The 27168-nt window shown below is 38.8% G+C and overlaps 1 protein-coding gene across 1 annotated transcript in view; it reads left to right on the top strand.

Annotated features, from left to right (window-relative positions):
• THSD7B (thrombospondin type 1 domain containing 7B) overlaps nt 1–25699 on the top strand; it is a 630654-nt gene extending 604955 nt beyond the window's left edge. Inside the window, exons 21-27 of the mRNA XM_087819873.1 lie at nt 5167–5326; nt 6325–6498; nt 6597–6692; nt 8785–8867; nt 10082–10274; nt 13250–13337; nt 24519–25699. Of these exons, the coding sequence (XP_087675999.1) occupies nt 5167–5326; nt 6325–6498; nt 6597–6692; nt 8785–8867; nt 10082–10274; nt 13250–13337; nt 24519–24600 (876 nt within the window). The 3' untranslated portion in view covers nt 24601–25699. The remainder of the gene's footprint in view (nt 1–5166; nt 5327–6324; nt 6499–6596; nt 6693–8784; nt 8868–10081; nt 10275–13249; nt 13338–24518) is intronic.
• The last annotated feature ends 1469 nt before the right edge of the window (nt 25700–27168 follow it).

Raw genomic sequence — 27168 nt, 5'->3', positions numbered from 1 at the left:
TCCTCAAGAATTCTGTTATCTCCCGGGCTTGTTGAAAATATCAAAATATTATTTAATTAGGCAAACCCCTGATGCTAGGGAAATGCACAGCATGCTAGAGAGTGTATTTGTTAAAGAGGCACATTTAGGCTTACACAAAATCCTGCGTATGGGCAGAAAACCAAGAGTATGAAAGTTATATTTTAACATTATCACACAAACCAAGGTTGCTACATTTTCCTCAACGATTACTTTTTTATTGGCCTGAAATATAAATGCCTAGAAACATCATAATAGATCACATACCCAGAGCTTTTGCTGGATCAGCAAAGATCCTCACTGCATTTTCTCTCTGGCTTCCTGAGAGCACATTGATTTTTCTTATTTTCTTACTTTACTAGTTTCTTCTCCGGCTCATATTCCAAAGCTTATTTTAACTAGGTAACAATAATTTTGATTATGCACTAAGCAATATGCAGAGTATTCTTATAAAGATACCTGGTGCTCCCGTCAGATGACACTGTCTTACAGCGTTATTATCCTGCAGAAATTAAACGCCCATGGATTGTAATAAGTCCCAGAGGAACAAAAATGTGTGGTACGGTTGTTCAGCCTCCTTTTAAAGGAAAATAAGGTAACCATGCTAAGTAATTCAGAAACAACCTAATGGCTTTAACTGTGAATACTTTGCCAGTCTGAAATCTGCTTTCCTAAACTCCTTCAGCAATTTTAAAATAATGCTTGGAATCCCAATTAAGAGAATGAAAGGAATATTTCTTCTTATAATTGCAAAAAATGTTCACAGAGTAGAGAAAATAAGCTCAAAGATTTCAAGAGCCCATTGCAGGGGGAGGGAGACAAAAGAAATTTCAGAAGGAGGGAGGGAGGGCTGACAACTCCATGCTCCAGGTCTTACCAGGAGCACAACTGTTCCTATACCTTACTAGCTCTGTTGTATTTCTCATTTCACCTTTTCTTTTTTTTCTTTTTCTTTTTTATTATTGTTTAAAATATTATAAATGTCCCTTTTTCTCCCCATCATTTCACCTTTGCAGGTATCATGAGCCTTTCCTTTTTTTTTTTTTTTTTTTAAGTAGACAAGTCCACCATCTTGTCCCATAGGAACATTATAGCGAGATGCCAAATGCAGTGTTTAATTTTGTTGTTTCCTCTTGAGCTTCTGGCAGAACCACTGGGGCAAGGGCGGTGGGCTGTGAGCATTCTCTGTAGCAGTGCTGGTGAGAAAGGTGGCTCATGGCATCTTTTAGCAATACCCGGACTCCGAGGCCCTTGAGACCATAAGAGCAGGTGTATCCAGAAACTTCAGAGCTTCTCAGATTCCTAGGTGAGGTTATTCCCACGGACAGACCTCACCCTGGCAAAGCCCTTAGGAAACAAGTCTAGTTAACTGCTCTGGCACCTTACCCCACAGGGCCAGACAGCATTCCTCCCTAGACGTGAGGAAGGGAACTGAAGCTGCTCAAAGATGCCATACTCAGGAACTCAGCTGCCACCCCGTAGGTAAAGCCAGTCACTCAGAAGCAAGAAAGAGTAAGCAGGAAACACAAAAGCAGAGGCAAAGAGAGAAAGGGGATCATGATACTTGACTCTGCTTTTTCCTGAATTCAAATTGCATTTCCGCTTTTCCTGAAGCCTAATTGTGAACTCTCTGAGACAGAAAGCACAGTACCTTTTCAGTGAGTTGCCTTTTCTGAAATGTATATATGTAAGCTGAGGTTTTGGAATTACTTATCAAAATGCATGCGGGCCTTTGCCACAAATGAAAAATCCTCTCTCAACTTCAATTCTGTGTGGTCTTGTCCTGTCGTAGCCTAACCAGCCAAATGCAGGTTTGGAACCTGCTCATTCACTGAGGGTCGTGATAGTAAAGTGGCTGATTGCCATTAAGTATCAAACCTGAATAAGAGAAGCTTGCACAGGCCACTGTCCATGTGCCAATTTTGCCCTTATATGGAAAGAGATCAGCAAACGAAAGTGTTTTTCTAACTCCAAGTTCCTCAGCTGATAACATGTGTCCACACATAGGTTGGTCAGTCTGTTTAAGGAGCTCAGACTCTGGTGTCTAGCAGGCCTAATTTTGATCAATGTTCTGCCAGTTCCTAGCTCTGCAATTTTTGCAAAGTCTCTCAACTCTCCAAGCCTGTTTTTAAATCTGTATCATGGGGGTAGCAATAGTACAAATTTTGCTGGAGATATATGGTAGGTATTAGACAATTCATATACAGTGCTTAGCGTAGTATGTGGCAAAAAGAGCTCATAAATTGTAATTGCTATTATAGTTTTGATTAAAACTATAATTATGATTACTAGCACCATCTGCCTATCCACATCTGGTGATGCCAATCAAGAGTATACAAAAAGTCCATTAATGATCTGTACAGTGGCGAGTTAATGAGAGAATCCTTGCTGTTTTCAGGCCCCCGTGTGTAGATCTCAGGAGTGAGTGTGAGCAAATGCTTGCTTTATGAGGGATATCATTGTGATGCTGATTTTTCATATTGTGGCTGCTGTTGTCAGAGGTGTGAGATTAAGGTTGAACACGGTTACATACTAGGAGCATATTATAGTTTGTCTTGGTTTTTAAATAGGCCCCTGATGCAGACTTGTTTCCTGCCATTTCCTTATACTCCATCTCCTGGAATGTCAAACAAAACTCGAATCAATTGCATCTTCTGTTACTGAGGTTCCAGATGGCAATGTTTTCAAATGTCATACCTGCCCCTGGATCTTCAGGCTCCTCTCCAAGTCCACAAAGTCTGATACTCTACAGCAAAATGTACGCCTTAGACAATTCTTAGATCCCTCTTATAGAATAAGTTAGAAGAGCAAATCCTACCCCAAAATGAAAGTTAACTTACACTAGTTATTTCTACTTCAGGGAGTAAACATTTACTATGGCATTTGCTTTGAATCTCCACTTATCTTAAAAAAAATGCACTTAGGTTCAAAATTAGGGTGCATTTTTTGACAATTTCACAACAGCTATAAAAAGGATTAGAGCAATGTGAGGTATTGATGAGTCTAGTGTGGGGACTGCCATCTTAGATAAATAAAATCATAATTCCGTTAAAACAGCTCTGGAAGAAGATGTGAGGATCCCAGTTTATGTGCCTCCGCAGGTTCTTTAGGTTTTAAGTTCCTACAAGTTGCCTCCTTTCTTTTTGCCAGTATGTCTTTGATTTCTAACTTCCTTACATAAGGACTTTGTCCCGGCAGTCCCCGTGGACCATCCTGCACCTCCAGTGCTCTATCTACAGCCTGCCCTTGACACGAAGTAGCTGTGGCCACTGTGCCTCGACCTGGGGGGTGCTCAGCGGAGCCACCAGCCCCCAGGTCGCCTGTTGCATGTCCTGACTGCTCTAGCTGCCCACCTTGGTATTTGTTACTCCTGCCACTGCAAGAGCCACGGTGACCCCAAGGCCTAGGCCATGCAGCGTCCGAGTCCTGGGGTGGAGAAGGGATAAAGGAGATGAAATGCAGTTTCCCAGGGCAGAGCAGTCGCCACGCTGTTGTTACCTAAGACTGCATCAGTGGGCTGCAGCCTGCAGGAGGAGAGGGGTGAAGGCTCGGGCACTTCTCCCTCCATCCCGCCCCCGCCATCCCAGCAGGAGTCATAAAGGCTCTAGTTCTTCCACCTTCTAGACTTAGGGGGAACTGAGCAGCACACCTTGGAAGCAGAGCCATTAATACTCCCTGGGATGAAAGGTCATCCATGAGAAGAGGACCCAGGGGGGAAGTGGCCTGTAACTGCCTCTCCCCGGCCCGTCACGGGTGGGCCTGAGCACGGTGCTGCCAGGTGGCCTGCCTGGAAGGCGATGTGGCTGCCCGAGAAGGCATCTGTGTGGACTGGGGGAGCTGAGGCCCGCTTGCTAACGCTGCCTTCTGTTTCCTTTTGTTCCTACTAGTTCTTTTACCCTCACTGTTGCCACCCTGGGATTTCACCTCTGTAGCAGAAAAGCTTGCCTTAGGCTCTGTTGTTTTGTGTGTTTTTTTAACTATATCTTTATTGATTTCGGAGAGAGAGAGACAGAAACATCAATGATGAGAGAGTCATTGATCGAGCCCACAACCTGGGCATGTGCCCTGACCGGGAATCGAACAGCGATCGCCTGGATCCTAGGTCGATGCTCAACCGCTGAGCTACTCCCGGCCGGGCACCTTAGGCTCTGTTTTATAAGCTATTTGCGTAAAAACAGAGCTATCATCAAAAGTTATTGAAATATCCCTGGTCAGTGCTCTCAGTGGTTAGAGCATCGGCCCACAGACAGAAGGATCACGGGTTTGATTCCCAGTCAAGGGCATGTACCTGGGTTGCGAGTTTGACCCTGGGCCCTTGTTGGGGTGCGTATGGAAGACAACCAATGGAAAAATATCCTCGGGTGGGGATTAAAACAAAGTTCTTGAAATACCCAATGGAATTCTTTTCTAAAACTGAGGAAAGAATGCTCATGAGTATATGACAAAAGTGTTCCAGTAGGAAACCTTTCATCAGGCAGATACTTCGGCCAGATACCCACTAAGCCTTTCAATTCTGAGCTGCTGTTTCTGTGCAACATTGTGCAAAATTTTTCTAATTGCCAGGAATAATCTGAGTGGGCTTTGTAAATATCTTCAAAGAACATTATTCATCACAGAAGGCATGCTGGGAAAACAACTCTTGGCAATAGAGAAAATCATTGTTGCACTGGAAACCCCAACCTAATCCATAGGAGAAAGGACTGAGTTCCCCACGAGAGAGAACAAGCAGAGTAAAAGAGAAACCTGTGCCCTGTGGCTGTGCTTGCTCTCCTGGGGGAGTGATTATAGATTAGGCCACTTTATCACGTACACCTAGACAAATTATGTATTGTTTTTCTTTTTCAGTCAACTCTGGCTGAATTCCAAAATGAATGGTCATATTCTGAGAACAGAAACTCCATGGCATAAATTTGCATTTCTTCAGCTTCTCCGTTAGCTCTCGAAGAATTGCTTAGCAATGCTTTATTGTCAAGAATTGAAAGACTGCTTTTGCCAAAAAAAAAACCAAAAAATTGAAAGAACTCCCAAGAGGAGAAACCTGCTGAATTATACAACTAGGGTTTACTTTTTGAACAAGAGGTAGCAGGAGCCAAAACTCTGAGACACTAATTATTCGAGTGATTCTGACAGTGTCCTTTCCACTCCCAGGGTGGAGAATGTGGGGAAGGCGTCCAGATCCGCAGCCTTTCCTGTGTGGTCCACAATGGCTCTGTCTCTAGCTCTGCGGTACGTGTGGACGATGCCCAGTGCGAAGAAACGCCCTTGCAAGATGGCACCCTGAAGCAGCCGTGTGCTGTGCCCTGCCCAGGTACGCAGTCTGAACCATCGGGAGTGCCTTACGGGGTGATCTTAATGACTTTGTATTAGCTTTTCTGAAGAAGCTCTATCTAGCCAAAATTGATGTTTTTAATTAACTTTAATTCATTTTCAATTGTGGTTATCTTTGGAATGTACCGACAATGGAGGCAAGAGGGAAAAACCACCACCCTGGGCTTGGAAATTTAAGAGCTAACTTAGAATCCTGTCTCTGTCACTTCCCTGGTGTTTTACCTGGGGCATATGGTCTCACCCCCTTAAGCAATGGCTGCTCCATCTAGAAAATGTGTTAATACCTGACCTGATAGCACTTGGCATGTTGGCCAGTACTCCAAAAATGTTGGCTGAATCCATGAGTGGAGGCGCCTTGGTGAGATGGCATGGTAGAGACAAGTGAAGCTATATGTTGATGAAAGCCCTCTGTCAAACGGTCATATTCTATGTAACTGAAAGTCATTAGTATAAAATTTTATTTACTATAAAATGTATGAGTTTATTTTAATTCTAATAACTTAGGATTTATGGCATAAGTTTAAGGTGGCTTAATATATCCTTGTAGTATGGAATGTAAAATATACACACAAATGTGTATGTTTAGTTTTTTAAATTCAACATTCTTTAGGCCAAAAATAGCCACTTTAATGACCAACTTATTCTCTTCATCTAGTTTCCGTGAACAGCAATTTTATGATGTTACGCTGCTCTTTGAAAACAGTTTATCACTGGCAGACACACAGTGTTGTCCAGATATGACTGATTTGAAGCAAAGTAATGCCACTTTCTTCCTAAACTAGACTAAACCATAAGTTAAGTCATCAGCCTTAGTGCTTTCTGATTGGAATGTTGGTCCAAGTAGAATGTCTGGTATGTGGAGCCCACCCCCATCACAGTGCCACCACCAGCACGATTCTCACTGTGAACCCTGTCCACGCAAATGTCGCCAAGTCCAGTTTCCATGTTTCCCCCGCCCTGTACGGTACGACCCTCCAGGAGACTGCCACTTAACGGAATGGTCAGAGTGGAGCACGTGCGAATTAACCTGCATCGATGGAAGAAGCTTTGAGACAATGGGCCGCCAATCTAGGTCGAGGACATTTATAATTCAGTCTTTTGAAAACCAAGACACCTGCCCGCAGCAGGTCCTGGAAACACGTCCTTGTACAGGTACCAAGAGCACTTTTCAGTTCTCTGCTTGATTGACTCAGCTTACTCTTCCTCTATGTCAGGTATAATAGAACCACTGTTATCATATTTGCTTGCAGGAGGCAAATGTTTTCACTACACATGGAAAGCAAGTCTTTGGAACAATAATGAACGAACTGTATGGTGCCAACGTTCAGATGGCATTAATGTCACAGGTATTGCTACCTCAGATTCATGTGGGTACTTCCAAAAGATCTCTGAATGTTGCTGTTAGTGAGGAGAATTAGCTTACAAATTATAAGCAGGAAAGACTGGACAGATGGCCTTAGATGATCTTGTCAAACTGTCACTAGACCTTCGCATCTCAGAAAGCAAACGATTTTATTGGAAGACTCATATCAGATAACTTAAATAAGCTGAAACACAACAAATTTTTCTTAAATATCATGATCTGAGACAGACAAAAACAGACAGATGATAGCTTAAAACAATGGTCTCTAAAATTTTAAACCATGTATCTTCTTAGTAAAAAGTTTTTGAGGACTTATATTATTAAAACATACAGAGAATGAAATTGAAGGGTTTATTAGGATATACAAAAATTTTTGCTGAAAATTCTAGATACTTATATTCAATCACTGGAAGCTTAGTTTTTTGAGATTGTGCTGGTCGTGATTACTATTTAATATCTAAATTTTGACTGAGGGAACCGTTCATTCATGATGATGGATACAATTTGGTCTACAAATAGTGTTCTCAATCATTTTAAAGGGTTTTTATGCCTTCTTATCAGAAGAAATTAAATTGCCATCATTTTTACTTAGTACTTAGTGTAGAGAGAATTTCTATTCTATAGGAACAGAACGGTCTGCTCTGCCTTTTCCTTGTGTATTTGTTTTGCATTGTTGGTATTGCCTTTAACCCACAGTTCATTCATAGTCATTTATTTTAAGCTACTTGTACATTTCATCAGTTATTGTTATCAAGCTGACCAGGAACACAAAGTATCATACATACTCTGCAATAGGATGAGAATTAGAGTGGCACTGGTTGCATTACGCATTCTCTACACAGGGTGCTTCATGCACAAAGTACACATGGGCATCTGATGAAAGAGCTCAGGTTACTAGTATCGTCTGCTAAGTGTTATTAGAGCTTAATTTCATTCTTAAAAAAAACAAAAGTGTTGTATAAACTATATAAATTCAAATATTTTTCTTCTGAGTTCCCAAGAGATCCCCTCCTGCAGGGGCTCCCACACTGCACTTTGGACATTGCTGGTTTAAAGAGTAGAAATCACCCCTCCAAACTGGTCGCAACTGGACTGTGTGGTTATTTCCACTAATGCCCAAATTAATAACTTCACACAAAAGTGCTAATTCCGGGGTGTGGTTTTGTGTGGGTTATTTTCTTTTCCAATAACAGTGAGGATATAGCTGCTTCTCAAGGAAACTGTAGCTCTGACTGTTCTCTACACTGCCTTATGCCCAAGGCTTTTGCCGGCTACAAAATCAAACTATAACTGGTTGACAGTTATAGTAAGGCAAAGGCTACAGTCTATAAATGCAGCCAATATTATAAATAAGGTTTAAATACAGCCCTCAAATATTATACGATTTCTTTTCTTAGTACTTGGAATCCAGGAAGGCAAGACTAATATGCAGGTGATTATAGAGGCATGCATTATTCTACCCTCTAACTCAAAAATATTTAATGAGTACTGTGTCAGATGTATGATTGCCCCTCCTGGGGCCTCTACATTTATTCTTAAAAATAAGTATGTGGGGTCAGAGGGTGTATGTGTGTGTCTGTATCCTGATTGAAATATGTTGCCAAAGTGTTTGATATTCTGGTCCCATAAGTTGATTACTGGCCTTCTTTTAGCATTTGCTTATTGGGAATTGGCTTGGTACCTAGCTGGGGTATTCCAGAACTGGAGAAAAACATATGTAGAAAAATTCTGGAGCAGATCCATTTTATGCTCCTGTACTTAAATTGAGATTTCAGCGGTTCTTTTACTAATGCTGGCACTCATAGACTTCACCCTCAAGCATAGCCACATGATAGAATCACATTGCCAGTAGCAGGTATAAAAATATCTCCTATAAATAGCTTCTGTTAGCAGAGCCTCCCAGCTCAAACAATCCATCCTGGGGTAATCAATAAAATAGACTGGGCCACGTGTCAGCAAACAGAAAAAAACAATAATACTGTTACAAAGTGGCCAGTGCCAGAGAGAGAGGAAAAAATGTTTTTTAAAGTTTATCATAGAAAAATCTGCAAATGATGGTGGGATTTCCTTTGTAGGCGGCTGCTCCCCTCAGGCACGCCCTGCTGCAATTCGGCAGTGTAACCCAGCCTGCAGAAAACCTTTCTCCTACTGTACACAGGTGAGTCCTGGGCTGGAGATGCCCACAGGTATTTTAATTGCTGTGCTAGCCACGTGCTGCTAGATATCTTCCAGTCAGCCAGAGCCAAGCAGCAGTTCATGTGCCCACGATACCATCTAGAGGCACTTGCAGGAAGAATCGCAGCTATTAAGAATTTCTTTGCAGGGACATGTGTTAAGGCAAGCAGTCTTTTTTCTATAACTCTATCAGATATCTAATATATATTAGCTCTATTTATCAATAAATATTCTCCATTGATTTATTCTTTGCCTTTCACCTGCCTAAATTATTTTGAAAGTTATTATAAATGCATGTTCCTATTTGTTCAATGGTATTTAGTAAGTACTATAAATACTGTAGTCTAAGTTTTTACTTTATTTTAAGTTAAATAAATGCCTATGGATAAAATTTATATGTAGGTATATATACATGTGTGTGTGTGTATATATATATATATATATTTTTTTTAAGCAGAAATTTCCTTCCTGTTCTCCCTCAACTCCCATCTACCAATGCTCAGGAATTAATGCAAAATGCGCAATGTATTCTAATCAATGGCACTCGAATGTGCAGTGCATATATAATTTTTCAAAAAGTTATGTCATGTTCCTTAAACAGGTCTCTTCTCATACACATGTGCCTCTGGTGGTCCTCCCCGCCCCCTTGGGCTGCCCTCACTGGGCGCAGAAACAAGCCTCCAAGCAGGCAGGCAGTTCAGACCAGTTACTGACCAATGGTAGCCGGTGAGAGGCATTCAGCAGCCGGGGCAGCAACAGAGCTCAAAGCGCACAGAACTCAGAGAAGATATGTACGTAATTCCCACGGCTTCGCTCCTCAGTATCAAGAGCAGGTTGGAGTGAGTGGGCAGGAATCTGGACCAGCCAGCAGCAAGAGTTGAGGATATTAAATGCCTTAAGCATCTCTACCAGAGAGAGAATGATGTAGCTAATACCCTCTGTTGCCCAAGAATTGCGATTTCATATTTGGAAGGTGTAAGAATTGTAAGCCACTCGAAAAAGCTGATGATTTATTTAGGGTTGACTTTGGAACTCAGAAAGATGAACTACTTATTGAATTTTCATCCCTTTGGCAAGTCTGTTGCTGAAAAACCTGAAATTGCCATGACATGCAAGTATCAAGTGAGTCCAACATTTAAATTCTTTTTCATCTACACAGCTCAGTGTGTAAGCATAAAAATGTTTTGTATGCTGTAGGGCGGAGTCTGTGGCTGTGAGAAAGGTTATACAGAGATAATGAGGTCGAGTGGTTTTCTGGATTACTGCATGAAAGTTCCTGGCTCAGAAGATAAAAAAGCTCATGTGAAAAACCTTGCTGGGAAAAACAGACCTGTGAATTCAAGGATACATGATATTTTTAAAGGATGGTCTCTTCAGCCCTTTGATCCAGGTACGTTTCAGTTATGTGTTAAGAAAGGTAAATCTTACAGGGGATTAGGAGTCATAGTATGAACAATGATCATGACTGAAAGAATGGGGAAAGAGAAGAGACAATATAATGTATGATCACTTTTAAATGTAAAATTTTTCATAGATTGAGGATAAATTTCTTCACCCAAGTCTAAGAGACATTGAAATAACCAAAATATTAACCTTTAAAAATGTTTTAATTGCTCATTACCTCTGCAGCAGTGTATACTTTTACAACTGTGAATTTGTGTGTATAATTTAAATTAAAAGCAGAACGTGGAAGGAAGTGTCCGAGGACCCTATCTGGCGTGAGAAACACTGGTGAAACCATGGAAAACATGTTTCAAAGGCGGACAGGCCTTGTTGACATCACGGCTCAGAGTGTGCCTGTTTTGTCACTGAGTGTACCTGTTTCCTCACCGACGAGATCAATCTAGAGACACCTACCCTGGACTGTTGTGGGTATTAGCACAGTGTCAGCGCTCAGGAATCGCTGGTTATAAGGAACAAGAATGAACATCTATTAGATGCTTTCTGTACAGCCTGTGGCTCTGTGATTGTTGTATTGCAGGAACCTTCTCATTATGTTCTTGCAACCTAATGAGATGCTATTATTCACACTTTAGAGATTAGGAGTCTGAAGCTGCCCACATAAATTAATTTTACCAAAGACACACCACTAGGAAGTGAAAGGCAGGTCGTTAAGGCCTTCACGTAGCACTGGTCTCTGCTTCCCACCTTGTAAAGTGCGCAGAAAACAAAAGCAAGGTACTATCACCCATACCCCTTCTACTAATAACGACTGAGCAAAGTGGCACAGGGGACGGGGCAGAGACAGGGAAGAAACAGACAAAGCTCAGGCACAATACACCCTGGGAACTTCCCTTCTATATCCTAGGCCTTTGCTGGCCCAAAGGTGCCTTGATGAGCTTAGGTGAAGCAATAAACCAGAGCCCAGCCCCAGCGACCCTTAGATCTTGTGGGAGAAACAAGATGTACACTCCTCAGCCAACTTTTAAGGATGACCACAGTGTTTCACTCACTTTTGACTCCCCTGTATGACTGGGCATGCCATAAACGTTTAAGAACATCTTATGTTGTCACTAAGTTAGCTTACCTGTTGCTTGTAGACCATATTTCAGAAGAGAATTAAGGTGAGGTTCCAGGGAAATGAGTCTTCAAATCCACAAACGAGCTCCTAAAACTTTGGGGGTCTAATTAAAGCATCAATAATATGTATGCAAATATATATGTATGTGTATATATGCATACATATATACACTAGTGTGTATATACATATATGTATGTATATAAGCACATATATATATATATTTAGTCTGGGAAAAGAGGTTATAAATTGTCTTCACGATGAGAGTATATATTGGCTCAACTTCTAGGAGGGCATCTAGGCAATATAGCTCATACATTATGGCATGATATTTCTAATCTTAGCAATTCAGCATACAAATATATACACATACACTAAAATAAATATGTGAATGCTATTCATTACATGGTTGCTTGTTATATGGCAAATGAGTGGAAACAACAAATGTGTATAAATAGAATAATGAAAAAAATGCAATTATAGATATTAAAAAGAATGAAAATATTTCTAAGATTTTTAAGTTAAAAGAAGTACAAATGCAAGGAAATGATATGCATCATGTTTGTGTATACATATGCTTGCATATGCAGGGCCAACTGTGAAATGACTCACTAGGAAATGTAACAGTGATAGAGACAGGATAAGACGACTTTTTTCATTTTTCACTGCATATCTTTTTTACAGTTTGAAATTTTGCCCTATCCATTATGTTATTCTAAAGTGTTATATTAATTCTTTTTTAACACACTTAAAGGTCATTGACCACATACATCTCTACTGGGGATTTAAAAGCACTGGATTCTTCCAATACTTCAACTCTGTTAGGCTTAGGGACAGTAAGATTAAAGGTGCATTCTCACTGAGGGAAGACTTTTTAAAATTATCAATGTAAAAAACTCAGACTAGGGGATTGATTCATTAATGTTTCAAAGAGATCAAAAACTATGTAAAAAGACTTTTGTCCATAGAAAAATATTACTGCATTGAAAACTCATCCTAAAACCTAATTGAGGCTTGAAAATGTGGGGTAAGCAAGAACTGTTACAAGTGGTCATAATGTAATTAAATGTAACACTGATTTTATTCCAAAGGGGTATTGTTTACAACAGATTTTGATTGCTTTATCCCATGCAAACATTTAGAGTAAGATGCTAATATCTGTTTTTTAGACCTGCAGTTGATTATATTCACATAGTATAATGAACCATCTGTGTGTATATATCTTTCAGAAAGGAATACAGTTCCATTGTCAGTCCAATTCTTTAACTATATGCTCACAGAAAATTGAGCAAAAAAATGCTAGAGTTCCAGAAACAAGTCTATGTATAGAAAAAACATGCATACACTTAAGTTATACCTTATATAGTAGAAGTCACAAAATTGAGCAGACTGTTTGGTGAATCTATTTTTCTTTAGCAAATATAAAATCCAAAATAATGTATATTTGTTCACATATGGTTATAATTTTATATTAATTTGGTAAATAGATTAGCTCATTTGGTCGTAACTTTTTGTCTACTTGACATTATTCAGGAAGCAAAGTCACCAAAAATAGGCCTAGTAATTCTTTTTGGATCCAGGATTATTTCTTAAATAGAACAAGGGAATAAATTATAATTGTGTGGTCAAGATGTTTTACAACATTTTTGTGGTACATGTATAAGCTTGCCAGTTGTTAGATTATATGAAGTGATGATTGTCTGTCTGTCTAGCACTGTGAAATTTCTGAGAGACTACCTAACATTTGATAGCTGTCACAATTGAGTGTTCGTGATTTATGCTAGACTCAGAATTCAGATGAGAAATATTTTGTATGCTGTTTGTTGTTTTGTCTCTATTTTAAACAGATGGCCGAGTAAAAACTTGGGTTTATGGTGTTTCCGGTGGTGGTTTTCTTATCATGATTTTCCTCGTATTTACTTCCTACCTTGTTTGGTAAGTACTAAGTATTAGTTTACACCCCATGTTTTCATGAGTGGCTTGTTATACTAAGTGGAACCATGTCAGGATCATTATCTTTGTCCTCAGTTGAAATATTCATTTATATGATTTTCAAATAACATCAGAAAGTACATGAGGCTGAACATTGATCAAGACTTTTCCCTTTTAGTATTTTGATGTTTATCAGTAGTTTTCAGCTTGGTGGCTGTTTTTTTCACTGGCATCTCCCGGCACCTCCACAGGACTGATACTTGGGTCCCAGCCCAGGAGATTTCTGATGTAATGAGTCTTATATGGGGCCAGGTCATCTAGATGTTTAAAAGGACCCCAAGTAATTTTCATACGCAGCCAAAGCTGAGAACCATTATTCTAAATAATTCTAGTTCTGAAGTTTTGCTCTTAAATTTTTCTATTAGAAAAACTTAGGATGGCACCTTCTAATTTCACAAGGAGTCATCTGCTTCCCTGGTTTACTCCTCATGTCCCATTCATCTAGATGACTTTTTTATCATTAGGTATCGGCATTCCACCAGTTCTTCCCAGTAAAGCTCAAATGTCAACATTTCCTTATCAAACACTCGAGAATAACTTGTCCATGCCTCCTCCCCTGTGGCATTTACCCCCTGCTGGTGGTGTAATTATCTGTACAAACATCTTCCTCCTCTAGTGGGAGGGAAGGGCAGAGGTATAACTACTATATTTGATTGATATATTTTTCAGAGCACTAGTTTGATAAATATGTATTGAATAAATGAGTAGATAAGTAAAACAAATAAGGTGCTGCCTAAAGAGATTTTAGGGTTACTCAACAAAAAAACTCTGGAGACGGGCAGACCCGTGGAAAAAGCATAGCCTCTGGGGTTAGGCAAACCCAGAATAGATTTTACTAGGCTGATGACCTCAGGTGTAGTATTTGACTTTTCTGAGGATCATTTACTCTTTAAAATGAGGGTGGCTCTGTCCCCAGCAGGGGGCATGCAGGAGGCGGCTGATCAATGACTCTCATCATTGATGTTTCTCTCTCTCTCCCCCTCTTTCTTCCTCTCTCTGAAATCAATAAAAATATATATTTAAAATAAAATGAGGGTGATAATAGCAACACCTCATTGCCTTATTGTGTCCTCATGATAATCTAATCTATGTAAAGTACTTTGACATAAATATTAGACATTTTTATGACAGTGCAGTTTACCACTTTTGCATGTTTTAGACTCTCCTTGTTTTCCAATTAAATTAAGCGTCAGACCTGGGAAAAGATCTAATTGATATCAAAACATAGCATATACCCTTACTAACCAGCTTTCTCAGGATTTCAAATAGATACTATCACAGCATATGCTTCTATTAAATAGCTTGCAAAAGATTTAGAGGAGGATAGTTTGAGATTTTTTTTTTTTTTTCCCCAAAATAAAATGCTTAAGACAACTGCTATAATATGCCAGGTCTTAGATGTGTACTTTAGAGGAACACAATTTATAATACAATTTGGAAATGGTTTTTGGGGTTTTTTTTTTTAAATATATCTTTATTGATTTGAGAGAGTGGGAAGGAGAGGGAGAAACATCAATGATGAGAGAGTCATTGATTGGCTGTGTCCTGGCCAATCCCTGACTGGGGACTGAGCCCGCAACCCGGGCATGTGCCCTGACCGGGAATCGAACTCTGATCGCCTGGATCCTAGGTCAATGCTCAACCACTGAGCCACGCCCGGCTGGGCTAGAAATGTTTTTGAGAAAATATAGAAAAATAGCCTTCTTAAAGATCACTTTATTCAAATACCACTGTGTACTTCTGCCATTAGTGTTTGAAGTTTTTGAAATATTGCTGATGTTCCAGCTACCCTGGCAATAAAGGTCTGTGAGGCAGTTAATGGGGGCGACCACTAGGCGAGCTTGTAGTTAATCTAGACTTAGTGCTTGGACGTCACTCTAGATAATGACATCCATTCCGCCTTGCTCAGCACAGCTCAGTAAATGGGCACTTACTCTGCTGAAGTTTGAGAGTGCTGCTCCCACTTCCAGAGGGCCAGCCCTTGGGAATAAATACCTAAACAACAGACAGTTCTCTGCTTTCATCAAACCATTTAATCTCCACTGGCCTGGTGATGAGTCCTTGTGGCTTGAATTCAACAGTGCTAAGAAGTGCTCGCAGCTTGCCTGTCAGTTCATAATGAGCTTACTTTTCTGGCTGAGTGGGTTTGTACTTTACTAAGATGCAAATGATCGTGGAAGAGGTCACTTTAAAATGTATCAGTCGATGATCCCTTACAGCCAGGGCTGCATGATGGATACTGATGACTGGTGGTGGTCTATGTGCCCGGCACTTGTGGGTCCTGCTTTAGTGTGAGTGAGGTGATCAGACCTTTTCTGATGCCAAAATTCAGGTGAAATATGTATAGAAGTAAAGTTTAGTTGTAAGGGAGAAAGGAAAGAGAGCAGGGCCTCCAGAGACTGTCTCCTGAGGAATTTGGGTCAGGATGGCAGAGTAGGTAAATGCTGTGCTCACATCATCCCATGACCACCTCAGAATTACAACTAAATTATAGAACAACCATCATTGATAATCACCTGAAGACTAGATTAGCTAAACAGAAGTCCTATAACTAAAAATATTAAGATGCCACATCGAGACTGGCCTGAACCTCTTTCAGCGGCTTTTTCACACAAGCAGACTGTCTCAACATGTGCTAATGACTTCCCTAAAATCTCTCAAAGTCCACAAACCCCAAAAAAGCTGCAGCTGGCCTTGGTATGTAATGTACCTCTTGTGAAATGGACTTCATATTAGTGGCAGCCTTCTTCGGCTCACAGCATAGCACCTCTCAGGCACCTCTAAGCCCAGCACAGGTGGCAATCAACCACAGGTCACTTTTTAGCTCCTACCACATGGCCCCAGGCTGTGCACATGCCACAGCTGACCTTGGCCTATACTAGAGCCCCTCTCAAGAAATCCCAGAACCAACACACCCAGTATCCAACTTCAGACCACACCAGAGCACCATGCAACTAGCTCCACAAATGATGCACCAAAGGATGGACTCTGCAGGCACCAGAACCCTGCTAAAGCAATTCCATCTCCATGGGGTTATCCTTGCATAGCACCTTGTCCACTGTCATCTTGGCCAGTCCTCACAGCTAGTTAGCATGAGGGCCAATCCCACCCCTTGACATTTAAACAGCAATCAAGGCTGAACTACAACACGAGAATACACACAAGGAACAACCCTGGAACCTCTGACTCAGGTGACCCGGGAGAAGGTGCCACTGGCATCCACAGGACACCTACTACAAAAGGCCACTCTGCCAAGACTGGGAGATGCAGCAGATCTACCTAATGCATAGAAACAAACAGGGAGGCAGCCAAAATGAGGAAACAAATAAACATGTCCCAGGTGAAAAAAACCTAAATGAAATGGAGTTAAGCAATCTACTAGAAATATAACTTAAAACACTGGTTATAAGGATGCTCAATGAACTTAAGGAAAGAATAGAAAAACTCAGTGGAAAGTTCAAAAAGAGAAACCATAAAAAAGAAAAACAAAAAAAAAAAACAACAGTCAGGAATGAAAACTATATTAACTGAAATGAAGAATACCTTAGAGGGAGTTAGCAGCAGATTAGATGAAGCAGAGGATTAAATCGGTGATTTGGAAGGAAGACAAGGTAGCATAAAACAACCAGCACAGCAAAAAGAAAAAAGAAATTTTAAAAAATTAAGACAGTTTAAAGGATTGCTGTGATACCATGGAGAAAACCAAAATTCACATCATGTGGTACCAGGAGGAGAAGAGTAAAGGATTGTAAACCTATTTGAAGATATAATGACTGGAAACTTCCTTAACCAGGCAAAGAAAACATACATACAAGTCCAGGAAGCAAGAGCGTCCCAAACAAGATGAACCCAAAAGAGGCCCACAGTAAGACACATCATAATTAAACAGAAAAATTTAAAAACAAGAGAAAAGCAGTCCGTTACATACTTCCATAAGAATATTCACTGTTTTCCCAGCAGAAACTTTGCAGGCCACAAGAGATTGCCTTTCATCACTGAATATTTTATGCCAAAGACCTAGATCCAAGGTCACTCTACCCAGCAAAGCTCTCATTTAGAGTTGAAGGAGAAAGAGTTTCCCAGGAAAGTTAAAGCCAAAGTAGTTCATCACCACTAAACCAGTATTATAAGAAATGATAAAGGCACTTCTTTAAGAAGAAAAGAAAAGATCAAAATATAAGAAAATAGGAAAGAAAAAATGTTCACTTAAAAGGCAAACAATAAAAACAGTGGATCAACCAACTATAAACTAATACAAAGGTTAAAAGACAAAAGTAGGAAGACTATGTAAAATTACAACAATAAATTAAAGAATACACAAAAACACATACCAAAGAAGTGAAAAAATGATGAAAACAAAGGTGGGGGGGGTGAGTAAAACTTGTAGTGATTTTTGCATGTTTTTCAACATAAGAAACCATCATTTTAAAATAGCTATAAATGTATGTTGGTATAACTGAGGCACATGGTAACAACAAACCAAAAATTTACAAATGATTCACAAGAAAGGAATCCAAACACAACACTTAAAAAGTTATCAACATACAAAAGAGAGCATGAGAATAAAAATAAGAAAGCAACAGAGAAGTACTACAAAAACAATTAGATGGCAATAACCACATACCTATCAATAATTACTTTAAATGTAAATGGACTAAATGCTCCAACCAAAAGACTTATGGTGGCTGAATGGATCAAGAATGAGACCTATATATAGACTGCCTAACAAGAGGCCCATTTCAGATTAAAAGACACAAACAGACTGAAAGAGATGGAAAAAGATATTTCATGCAAATGGAAATTTTCAAAAAGCTGGGGTAGCAATATGTATATCAGACTAAATAGACTTTAAAAGTATGCTATAGCAAGAGACAAAGGACATTTTATAATAAGAGATAACTATTGTAAACATCTATGCACCCAGTGTAGGAGCATCTAAATATATAAAGCAAATACTGATACACATGAAAGAGAGAGACCAACAGTAAAAATGTAATAGCAGGGGACTTTAACACTCCATTGATAGCAATGGATAGATCTTCCAGACAGAAAATAAACAAGGAAATAGTGGCATTATATGAAACATTACATCAGAGAGACTTGATATTTTTAGGACATTTCACCCAAAGGAGTAAAATATACATTATTTTCAAAATGAACATGGAACATTTTCCAGGATAGACCACATGTTCAGCCACAAAACAAGTCACAATAAAATTTAAGAAGGTTGAAATCATATCAGACTTCTCTGATTACAATGGTATCAAACTGGAAATCTATTAAATTAAATAAACCAAGAAACACACCAACATGCAGAGGCTAAATAACATGGTACTTAACAATGAGATCAAGGAAGAAATCAAAAGATAACTCATGACAATTGAAAATTAAAACATGAGGATCCAAAATCTATGGGACACAGACAAAGCAGGTCTAAGAGGGAAATTCAAGAAAACAAAAATTTCAAACAATCAGTCTCATTGAATACCTAAAGGAACTTAAAAGGAAAAATTAACAAAGCCAAAGTGAGTTGTTGAAGAAAATAAACAAAATAGAGTCCAAAAAACAATTTAAAAGATCAATGAAACCAAGAGCTGGTTCCTTGAAAAGATTTTTTTTTAATCAATAAACTCATCAAGAAAAAGTCCAAATAAAACCACAAGGGAAAGAGGAGCAGTAACAAGAAATGCAAATGATTATAAGAAAATACTGTGAACAATAATATGCCAAATTGGAAAACTTGGAACAAATAGATTACTAGGAACATACAATCTTTGAATCAGGAAGAAACAGAAAATCTGAACAACTGATAACTACTAACAAAATCGGTTTTTAAAAAAACTACCAACAGTCTTGGACCAGGTGGTTTCTCACGTGAATTTTACCAAAGAATTAACACCTATAATTTTCAAACTATTCTAAAATTTGAAGAGGAAGAAAGGCTCCCAAGCTCATTTTATGATGCCAGCATCACTCTGATACCAAAACCAGACAGACATTAAAAAAGAAAATTATGGGCCATTGTCTTTGGTGAATAGATGCAAAAATCCTCGTTAAAATATCAGCAAACCAAATTCAGCAATATATAGAAAAAGATCATATACCGTGATCAACTGGGACTTATTCCTGGGATGCAAGATTGGTTCAGTATCCACAAATCAACTAACATGACACACTGCATAAACAAAATGAAAAAATATATCAAAGATTCAGAAAAAACATTTGATAAAACCCAGCATCTATTTATAGTAAAAACCCTCAGCAAAGTGGGGAATAGAAGAAACATAACTCAACATAAAGACCATATATGCCAAACCCACAGCTAACATCATACCCAACAGGAAAATTGGAAAGTTTTCTCTAAGATCGGGAACAAGACAAGGGTGTCTGCTTTCAGCATTCTTAATGAACATAGTATTAGAAGCCTACCCACCACAATCAGACAAGAAAAAGAAATAAAAGGCATATAAGTTGGAAATGAAGAAGTAAAACTGTCATTATTTGCAGATGACAACATAATATATAGAGAGAACCCTAAAGATTCCACCAAAAACTATCAGAACTAATAAATCATTTCAGTAAAGTTTCAGGATACAAAAATAATATTCAGAAATAGGTTGAATTTTTATATACAAATAATGACCAACAAGAAAAATTAAGAAAATAATTCCATTCACAATAGCATCAAAAGAATAAAATATCAAGGAATAAATTTAATCACGATGTAAAAGACCCGTATTTGGAGAACTATGAAACGCTGGAGAATGAAATTGAAGATACAGTTAAATGAAAGCATATATTCAGCTCATGGATAAGAAGAATTAACATCATTAAAATGTCTGTACTGTCCAAAGCAACCTACAGATTCAGTACAATCCCTATCAAAATACCAGTGTCATTTTTCATAGAACTAGAACAAATCCTAAACATTTTATGGAACCACAAAAAACTTCAAATAGCCAAAGCAATCTTGAAAAAGAGCAAAATTGAAGGTATCACTCTTCCTGATATCAAACTATACTACAAGGCTATAATAATTAAAACAGTGTGGCAATGGCATAGATCACATAGATCAATGGAACAGAATAGAGAGCCCCCAAATAAATCCACACCTATACAGTGAACCAATTTATGACAAAGGAGGCAGGAACATGCCATGGAGTAACACATTTTTTTCAATAAATGGTGTTGAGAAAATGACATATACATGCAAAAAAAATGAAGCTATACCAATTTTTTACTTATATAAAGAAAAAACTCAAAGTGAATTAGACTTAAATGTGAGGCCTGTAGCCATAAAACTTTTAGAAGAAAATAAAGTCAGTAAACTCTTTTAGTAACACCTTTTTGGATATGTCTCCTCAGGCAAGGGACACAAAAAAACAAATGGGACTACATCAAACTAAAAATATTTGCATAGAGTAGGAATCCATCAATAAAATTAACCTACTGAATGGGGGAAGATATTCACCAATGATACATCCAATAAGGGGTTAATATCCAAAATGTATAAGGAACTCATAACTTCATACAAAAAAATAAACAATCCAACAAAAAGATGTGCAGAGGACCTGAATAAACATTTCTACAAAGAGAACATGCAATATGAAAAGATATTCAATGTCACTAATCATCAGGAAAATGCAAATTAAAACCACAATGAGATATGTCCTTATACCTGTCAGAATGGCTAGCATCACTAAGTCAACAAACAAGTGCTGGCAAGGATGTGTAAATTTGTGCAACTACTGTTGAAAACACTATGGAATTTCCTCAAAAAAATTAAAAATGGAACTGCCATTGCCCAGCATTCCCACTTCTGAGGGTATATTCCAAGAAACCTGAAACAGATTAAAAAAGACATATGCATCCCTATGTTCATTGCAGCATTTACAATATCCAAGATATGGAAGCAACCTAAGTGTCCATTGATAGATGATCGTGGCTAAAGATGATTTGGTATATGTATACAATGTATTATTACTCAGCCATAAAAAAGAATGCAATCTTAACATTTGTGACAACATGGATGGACCTAGAGGGTAATATGGTAAGTGAAATAGGTCAAACTGAGAAAGACAAATATCATATTTCACTTATGTGGAATCTAAAAATACAAAATAAACATGCAAATAAAGCAGAGAGAAAAAGTCAGATACACAGAACAAATTAAAGGCTGCCAGATAAGTGAGGGATTGGGTGGGTGGGTAATAAAGGTGAAGGAATTACGAAATACAAATTGGCAGTTATACAAATGGTCACAGGGATGCAAAGTACGGCATAGGAAATATAGTCAATAATATTGTTGTAACTATACTTGGTGTTAGGTGGATACTAGACTTATCAGGGTGATCATTTTGTAAGTTATATAAATATCGAATCACTATGTTGTACACCTGAACTGACAGAATAGTGTATGACAACTGTAATTGAAGAAAAAATGACAGGCCTCCTGTTTACTGGCTTTGCAGTGGGCAGACCTACCATTCAGCTTCTCCACTCAACATGTTTACTACTTCAGAAGCTTTGCAAAGCCACAGCTACTCAACAGAGTACCACCACATTCAATGTTTGCCAACATTTGAGAACTTCTAAACTCTATAAAAGTTCTCAGATCTCACACGTTCATAATTATGATTTTAGAGTCAATTGAGAGATTACACAATATGAAAAAATTCATCATAAAGTGAGATCACAATGATTCCCAATATACCCCACAGCCCACAAAAATCCAAGGCTTATATATTAGGAGCTTTTTTTTTTCCCTAGAAGTAGACACAATGTTCATAATTCTATAAGTGAAAAGTGCTATAAAAATATCTAATATTTAGAGCAGGATTTTCCAGGCCCAGCTCACACTGGCTGAACCATATTAGTTGTCTCTAAGGAAATATCATTATCTCTTTATAAGATCGAGCTATCTCTATCCCTCCTTCCCATTCCCTAGAATTCAGCAATCCCATTTCGCTTTACCCAATTACATTTAGCAAATGCCAACTAAGAGTGGATTGCCAAAAGCTCTTTAAAAGCACTTATATTTCTTCTCCATCTCTTTCTCTGCCCTAGAAAAAAAGTAGGTGAGCAAGGGGGCCCCTACTGTCATTTCAGATGAACTCCAGGTATTCCTGACATTAACATAACCCTCAATATCACTGCCACCAGACACCAGGGTGGATATACAAGCTGTCACTGCAAGTTGTCCTAAACTCTTGAGTGTTTTCTTGGTACCTTTAAATGTACCAGATTAGAGTACTCAGGACCTCATTTAATCTGAGTCCATTTTCCATACTAGAGCCTGACCCAGCCACATATGTATGTATTAATATAATGTTAAATTGAGTGTTACTCATCTAATTATGCAATAAACACCCATTGGAGAAGTGGAAAGGACTTGGGAAGCAGGAAACTAAAGGGTGAGGAGCCCTGTACAGAGGACTCTAAAGCATGGTTCTGCCTTTCGACTTCCCCGGTTGGAAACCATTTACCTGCAGTTGATGTCCATTGAGCACCTGTTGCATGTCAGCTGTCAGGGTAGGGGCACTATTAGGATCTGTGGTTTCTTTTAATAGTTTATTTAATCATTTTATCTTTTTAGCTCCTATAATTTGCTTTATACATCAAACCTTTAAAAAATATTTTTCTCCTTAAATTAGAACTTGAGCATTTTAAACTAAGACATTCTTCCAAAAACCATTTTATCAAACTTTTTTAATTGTAGTAAAGTTCACATATCATAAAATTCTCCATTTTAACCATTAAATGAAAGCCAGATACAAAAGTTCACACATAGTAGAATTCCATTTATGTGAACTATCCGCAACAGACAAATTCACAGAGGCAGGAAGTTGGTAAGTGGTTGCTGGGCAGGCTGGGGAGGGAGTGGGGAGAGACTCCTTAGTGGGTACAGAGTGTCCCTTTGAGCTGATGCAAATGTTCTTGGACTAGACAGGAGTGATGGTTACACAGCCTGGTGAGTGTACTAAATGTCACTGAATTGTACACATTAAAATGTTTTTCATTTAAATTCAGAGTATAAAAATTCATATAGACACACAAGAAAGTTGCTTTTACCAAGTGTCTAATGGCACGTGTAGAGAGAGCGTGTGCTGAAGAGGTTAAACACACGGGTCTGGCTGGGAGTTAGTGTTGCTTAGAATCCAGGCTCTGCCACTCATTCAGACGAGAGAGAGGTTAAGCAACCTCTCACATCCTTCTCTGTAAAGTAGCAATTATTCTAATATCTCCCTCTCAGGGTTGTTCTGGGATTTATTGAGATATCTTATGTAAAATGCCCATCAAATTAATAATAGATGTTACTGTAAAAAAAAATAGTATAGAAATTTGGAGACAGGGAGTCAGATGGCTCCCTATGAGTGAGATAACCCAAGAGAGAGTTGGGCTCTAGAGGCAGGCAAAGCAAAGACAGAGGAAGAAGGGAATCAGTACTAGGGCAGCAGGTGGCATAACTCAAACTATAAATACTCATAAACATGCACTGAGACTCGCCCATACTGGGAACCGAAGAGTGTAAGAAGGGAGGTGGTTTTGCCTGGGGTCTGGGGTGTGGCTGTGGGAACTGGGAATGGTACTTAATTTCAGCTTCTTTCTCTGAGAAGGCATAGCAGCCCTTCCTGACCTTGCAAAGCTGGTGGCCTCAGGTAAAACCAGGTGAGAAGAGTGCAGACTTGGTTTAATTTCCCTGACATACTCCAGTGACTTGGCAGCTAAATGTCAGGTTTAAGGCCAGAGCTGAAGTACTTTTACTTAAAAACAAGACCAGGGTAAGGCACCAGGGTCTGGCTACTCCGGCAGCTTGTGATGTTAAACATCTGTGACGTGAGGTTGCAGTAGCTTAGGAGTTACTGAGCAGCAGATGTTCACATTACTGTGTATAAACAATAATAGGAAAGGAAAGTAGCCCTCTACCAAGTTCATTGTTTCCATCAAACCATTTTTAAGATTTTGAAAGCACTATGGCTTCTAAAAACAGCATTAAAGTATAGAAGTCCAGAGAAAATAATCTTTTGTCACTTAACTGCTTGAATTTCTAAACCTCACAGTCGTGTTTGGCAGATGAAACAGAGCTCTGTGAACTTTGTCTCAGGAATCCTTTTCCCTTTGCAGCAAGAAGCCAAAACCACATCAAAGCACACCTCCCCAGCAGAAGCCTCTGACCTTAGCCTACGATGGAGACCTAGACATGTAACCCGGAAAAGAAATCCAAATGTAGACATCAACTGCCTTAACTGCTTTCTCTTTTGTAGCTCTGACTTCTCAGTTTTTTGAGGAATCTCACAGTGTGATGTATTAGGCAGAACACAAATACTGCAAACGTAATATCGCCTCAACTTCATTTGGACATGGAGTCAAGGATTATTTGGTCTGCCATTTTTATTTCAAGTTGTTTGTGGGTGTGAGTGTTTAATTTTTTGATTTTCCCAAGGGACCTGAAAACCCTTCTCTTCCTGTTTGGAAGTGCGGGGAAGAAAACATGATGGGATTCCCCCAGACTTGAGTAAACTGTATCTTCAGCAGCATGATGACAATCCGGAAGAAAACCCAACCAAGGCATTTACTGTAAATGGCGAGTTTGACACTGCATCCTTACGCACTATATTAGTGCAGGTCTTTATTCTTCCCATACTTCAACGCTGAGTTTTCTAGAGTTTACATTAGTTCAAAGACTTTCAAATTGGATTGACTATTTTCATGAACACAGAGAATGGGTTGCCATTTCAGAAATTCTCTGAGTTTTTACCTTTAAATATTGTATTTTGCTTTGTAGCCAGGGGATGATGGCACTTCGTGGATTGCATCTATTGAAAGAAACAGAGTGTGTGTAATTGGTGAACTAGATGAAAGCTAGGTGGTTTCTAAATGAGATTTGTACTGAACGTTAGGGTGTACAAACGAAATAAGTGGTTATATTGGAGAATGAGGTGATTTGATTACTAAAACTGCATTTTAACAAAAAGTTAGCAACGTAGCTATAGAATTAATCACACAGTTGTAATTCAGTTTAATGACAAACTCTGCTTTTGTAATTTCAATTTTCTTATCCAAATATTTATAAATTCTTTTTTTGAATTTAATTATCTGACCTCATTTACTATACATCAAACGCCGATCCTGTTTATAGCAAGTCTTGCTTTTATAAGGTTTCAAAAATATCTAAAACACATTAAAAAGCTGAAACCATTTTATGAAGATAATTGTTTGTAATCGTGGATGTTGAAAGTAAGAAGGTGCCATCTTGTGGTATTGACTTGTATTTATAACAAATAAAGTGCTCAAGAGACTGAGAAGTTGGCTGTTCTAGATTCATTCGTTTCCGAAGTGCCCTTACTTTGACAGAAACACATCTAATAACAGTTTCCCTGTTTCACAGTTTTAGAGGTTGACAGCTGAAATCACTGACAGAGGAAAGGAATCTTACCCCAGTTCTCAACTCTATCTAGCAAACTGAAACAGAGTCCACCACAATTATACCTAGAAGCTTTTAAGGAATATTTATGGCTCAGTCAATATTAGAACAAACAACTATAATGAGGCAAATGCTGACATGTAAATGACCTGAGAGACCTCAGAAAATGGGAATGTTAGAAATGTTTTACAATGAGCAAGACAGAGAATGTTTGTATTTATAATATGGCTTCTGTTAACCATTTAACACTTATATGGTTAGAGCAAAAGAGTAAAAAGATAACATCTTCTGTCAATAGTGTGGTTGAGGAAACAACTCCTAGAGTTGTCCTTTTATTAGTTCACTTTAGCTAAAGTTTCAATACTGTTTATAGTAGTTCAAGAGATCCTGTTTTGGAGATCAAAACCTGACTGTGCCCTTTACCCCATAGGTGATACTTACCCCACGAGAATAGCAAACTATCTGTTCCCCTGTTGTTTGACCCACAAAATAAAAATAATAAAATTATTTTCCTCCTAAGATAGACAATCCATGTAAAATGGAATTCCAGTTCAAGGTGGCGAAGTAGGAGGATCTGTATTAACCTCCCACAGACACCAAGTATACGCTATATATGGAACAATTCCCTCTGAAAGAAATCCAAAAACTATCTGAGCAACTCTTACACTTCAGACAAATGAGGAATAATACACATTGAAACAAAAAAGGCTGAGACACGATCTCTCCCTAAATCCCCCACTCAGCAAGCCAATCCATAACTGGAAGGGAACTCACAACCCCCGTTATTCTCTGAGGAGCAAATGGTTTGAACCCAATATCTGGCAACTCAAGTTTTCAGACCTGCACCTGAAATATGACACCCCAAAACACCTAGCTTTGCAAGCCAAAGGGGCTAGTATCAAAAGATCCACTAGGCTACAGCAAACTGAGAAATAATGCTTAAAGGGCACAAATGGACTCACTCAGCCACCCCTGCATCCAGGGCACAGCTCAGAAGCACCTGACAGAAATACCCAGTTTTTCTATGAAAGAGGCTTATTAACATCTTCAGAGCCATAGCCTAAGGGGTAGACTTCTAATTAAACACACATCTAGAAGCCTGACTGTAATCCTCATCAGAGACCAGAGAGACTGGTGGGTACTATCTTTGGCTCTCCCTCTGCCCTACCCTAGGTCAGTAGTACCCACAAGAAAGGAGCTTGGGCATACATCTGGCAATCTGGCTTTTGTGGCTGGCATCCTTTGATAGCTTAGCTCTGGTGAACAGAGGAACTTATGTTCATGAGTTTAGAGGAATAGTAGCAAACAAATAAACAGTTCTTAACTAGTTATCACCCTGCCACTCAGTGC

Source organism: Miniopterus natalensis, chromosome 8 (assembly GCF_054644295.1).
Source record: "Miniopterus natalensis isolate mMinNat1 chromosome 8, mMinNat1.hap1, whole genome shotgun sequence".
Lineage (NCBI taxonomy): Eukaryota > Metazoa > Chordata > Mammalia > Chiroptera > Miniopteridae > Miniopterus > Miniopterus natalensis.
This window is presented reverse-complemented; position numbering and strand designations above follow the sequence as displayed.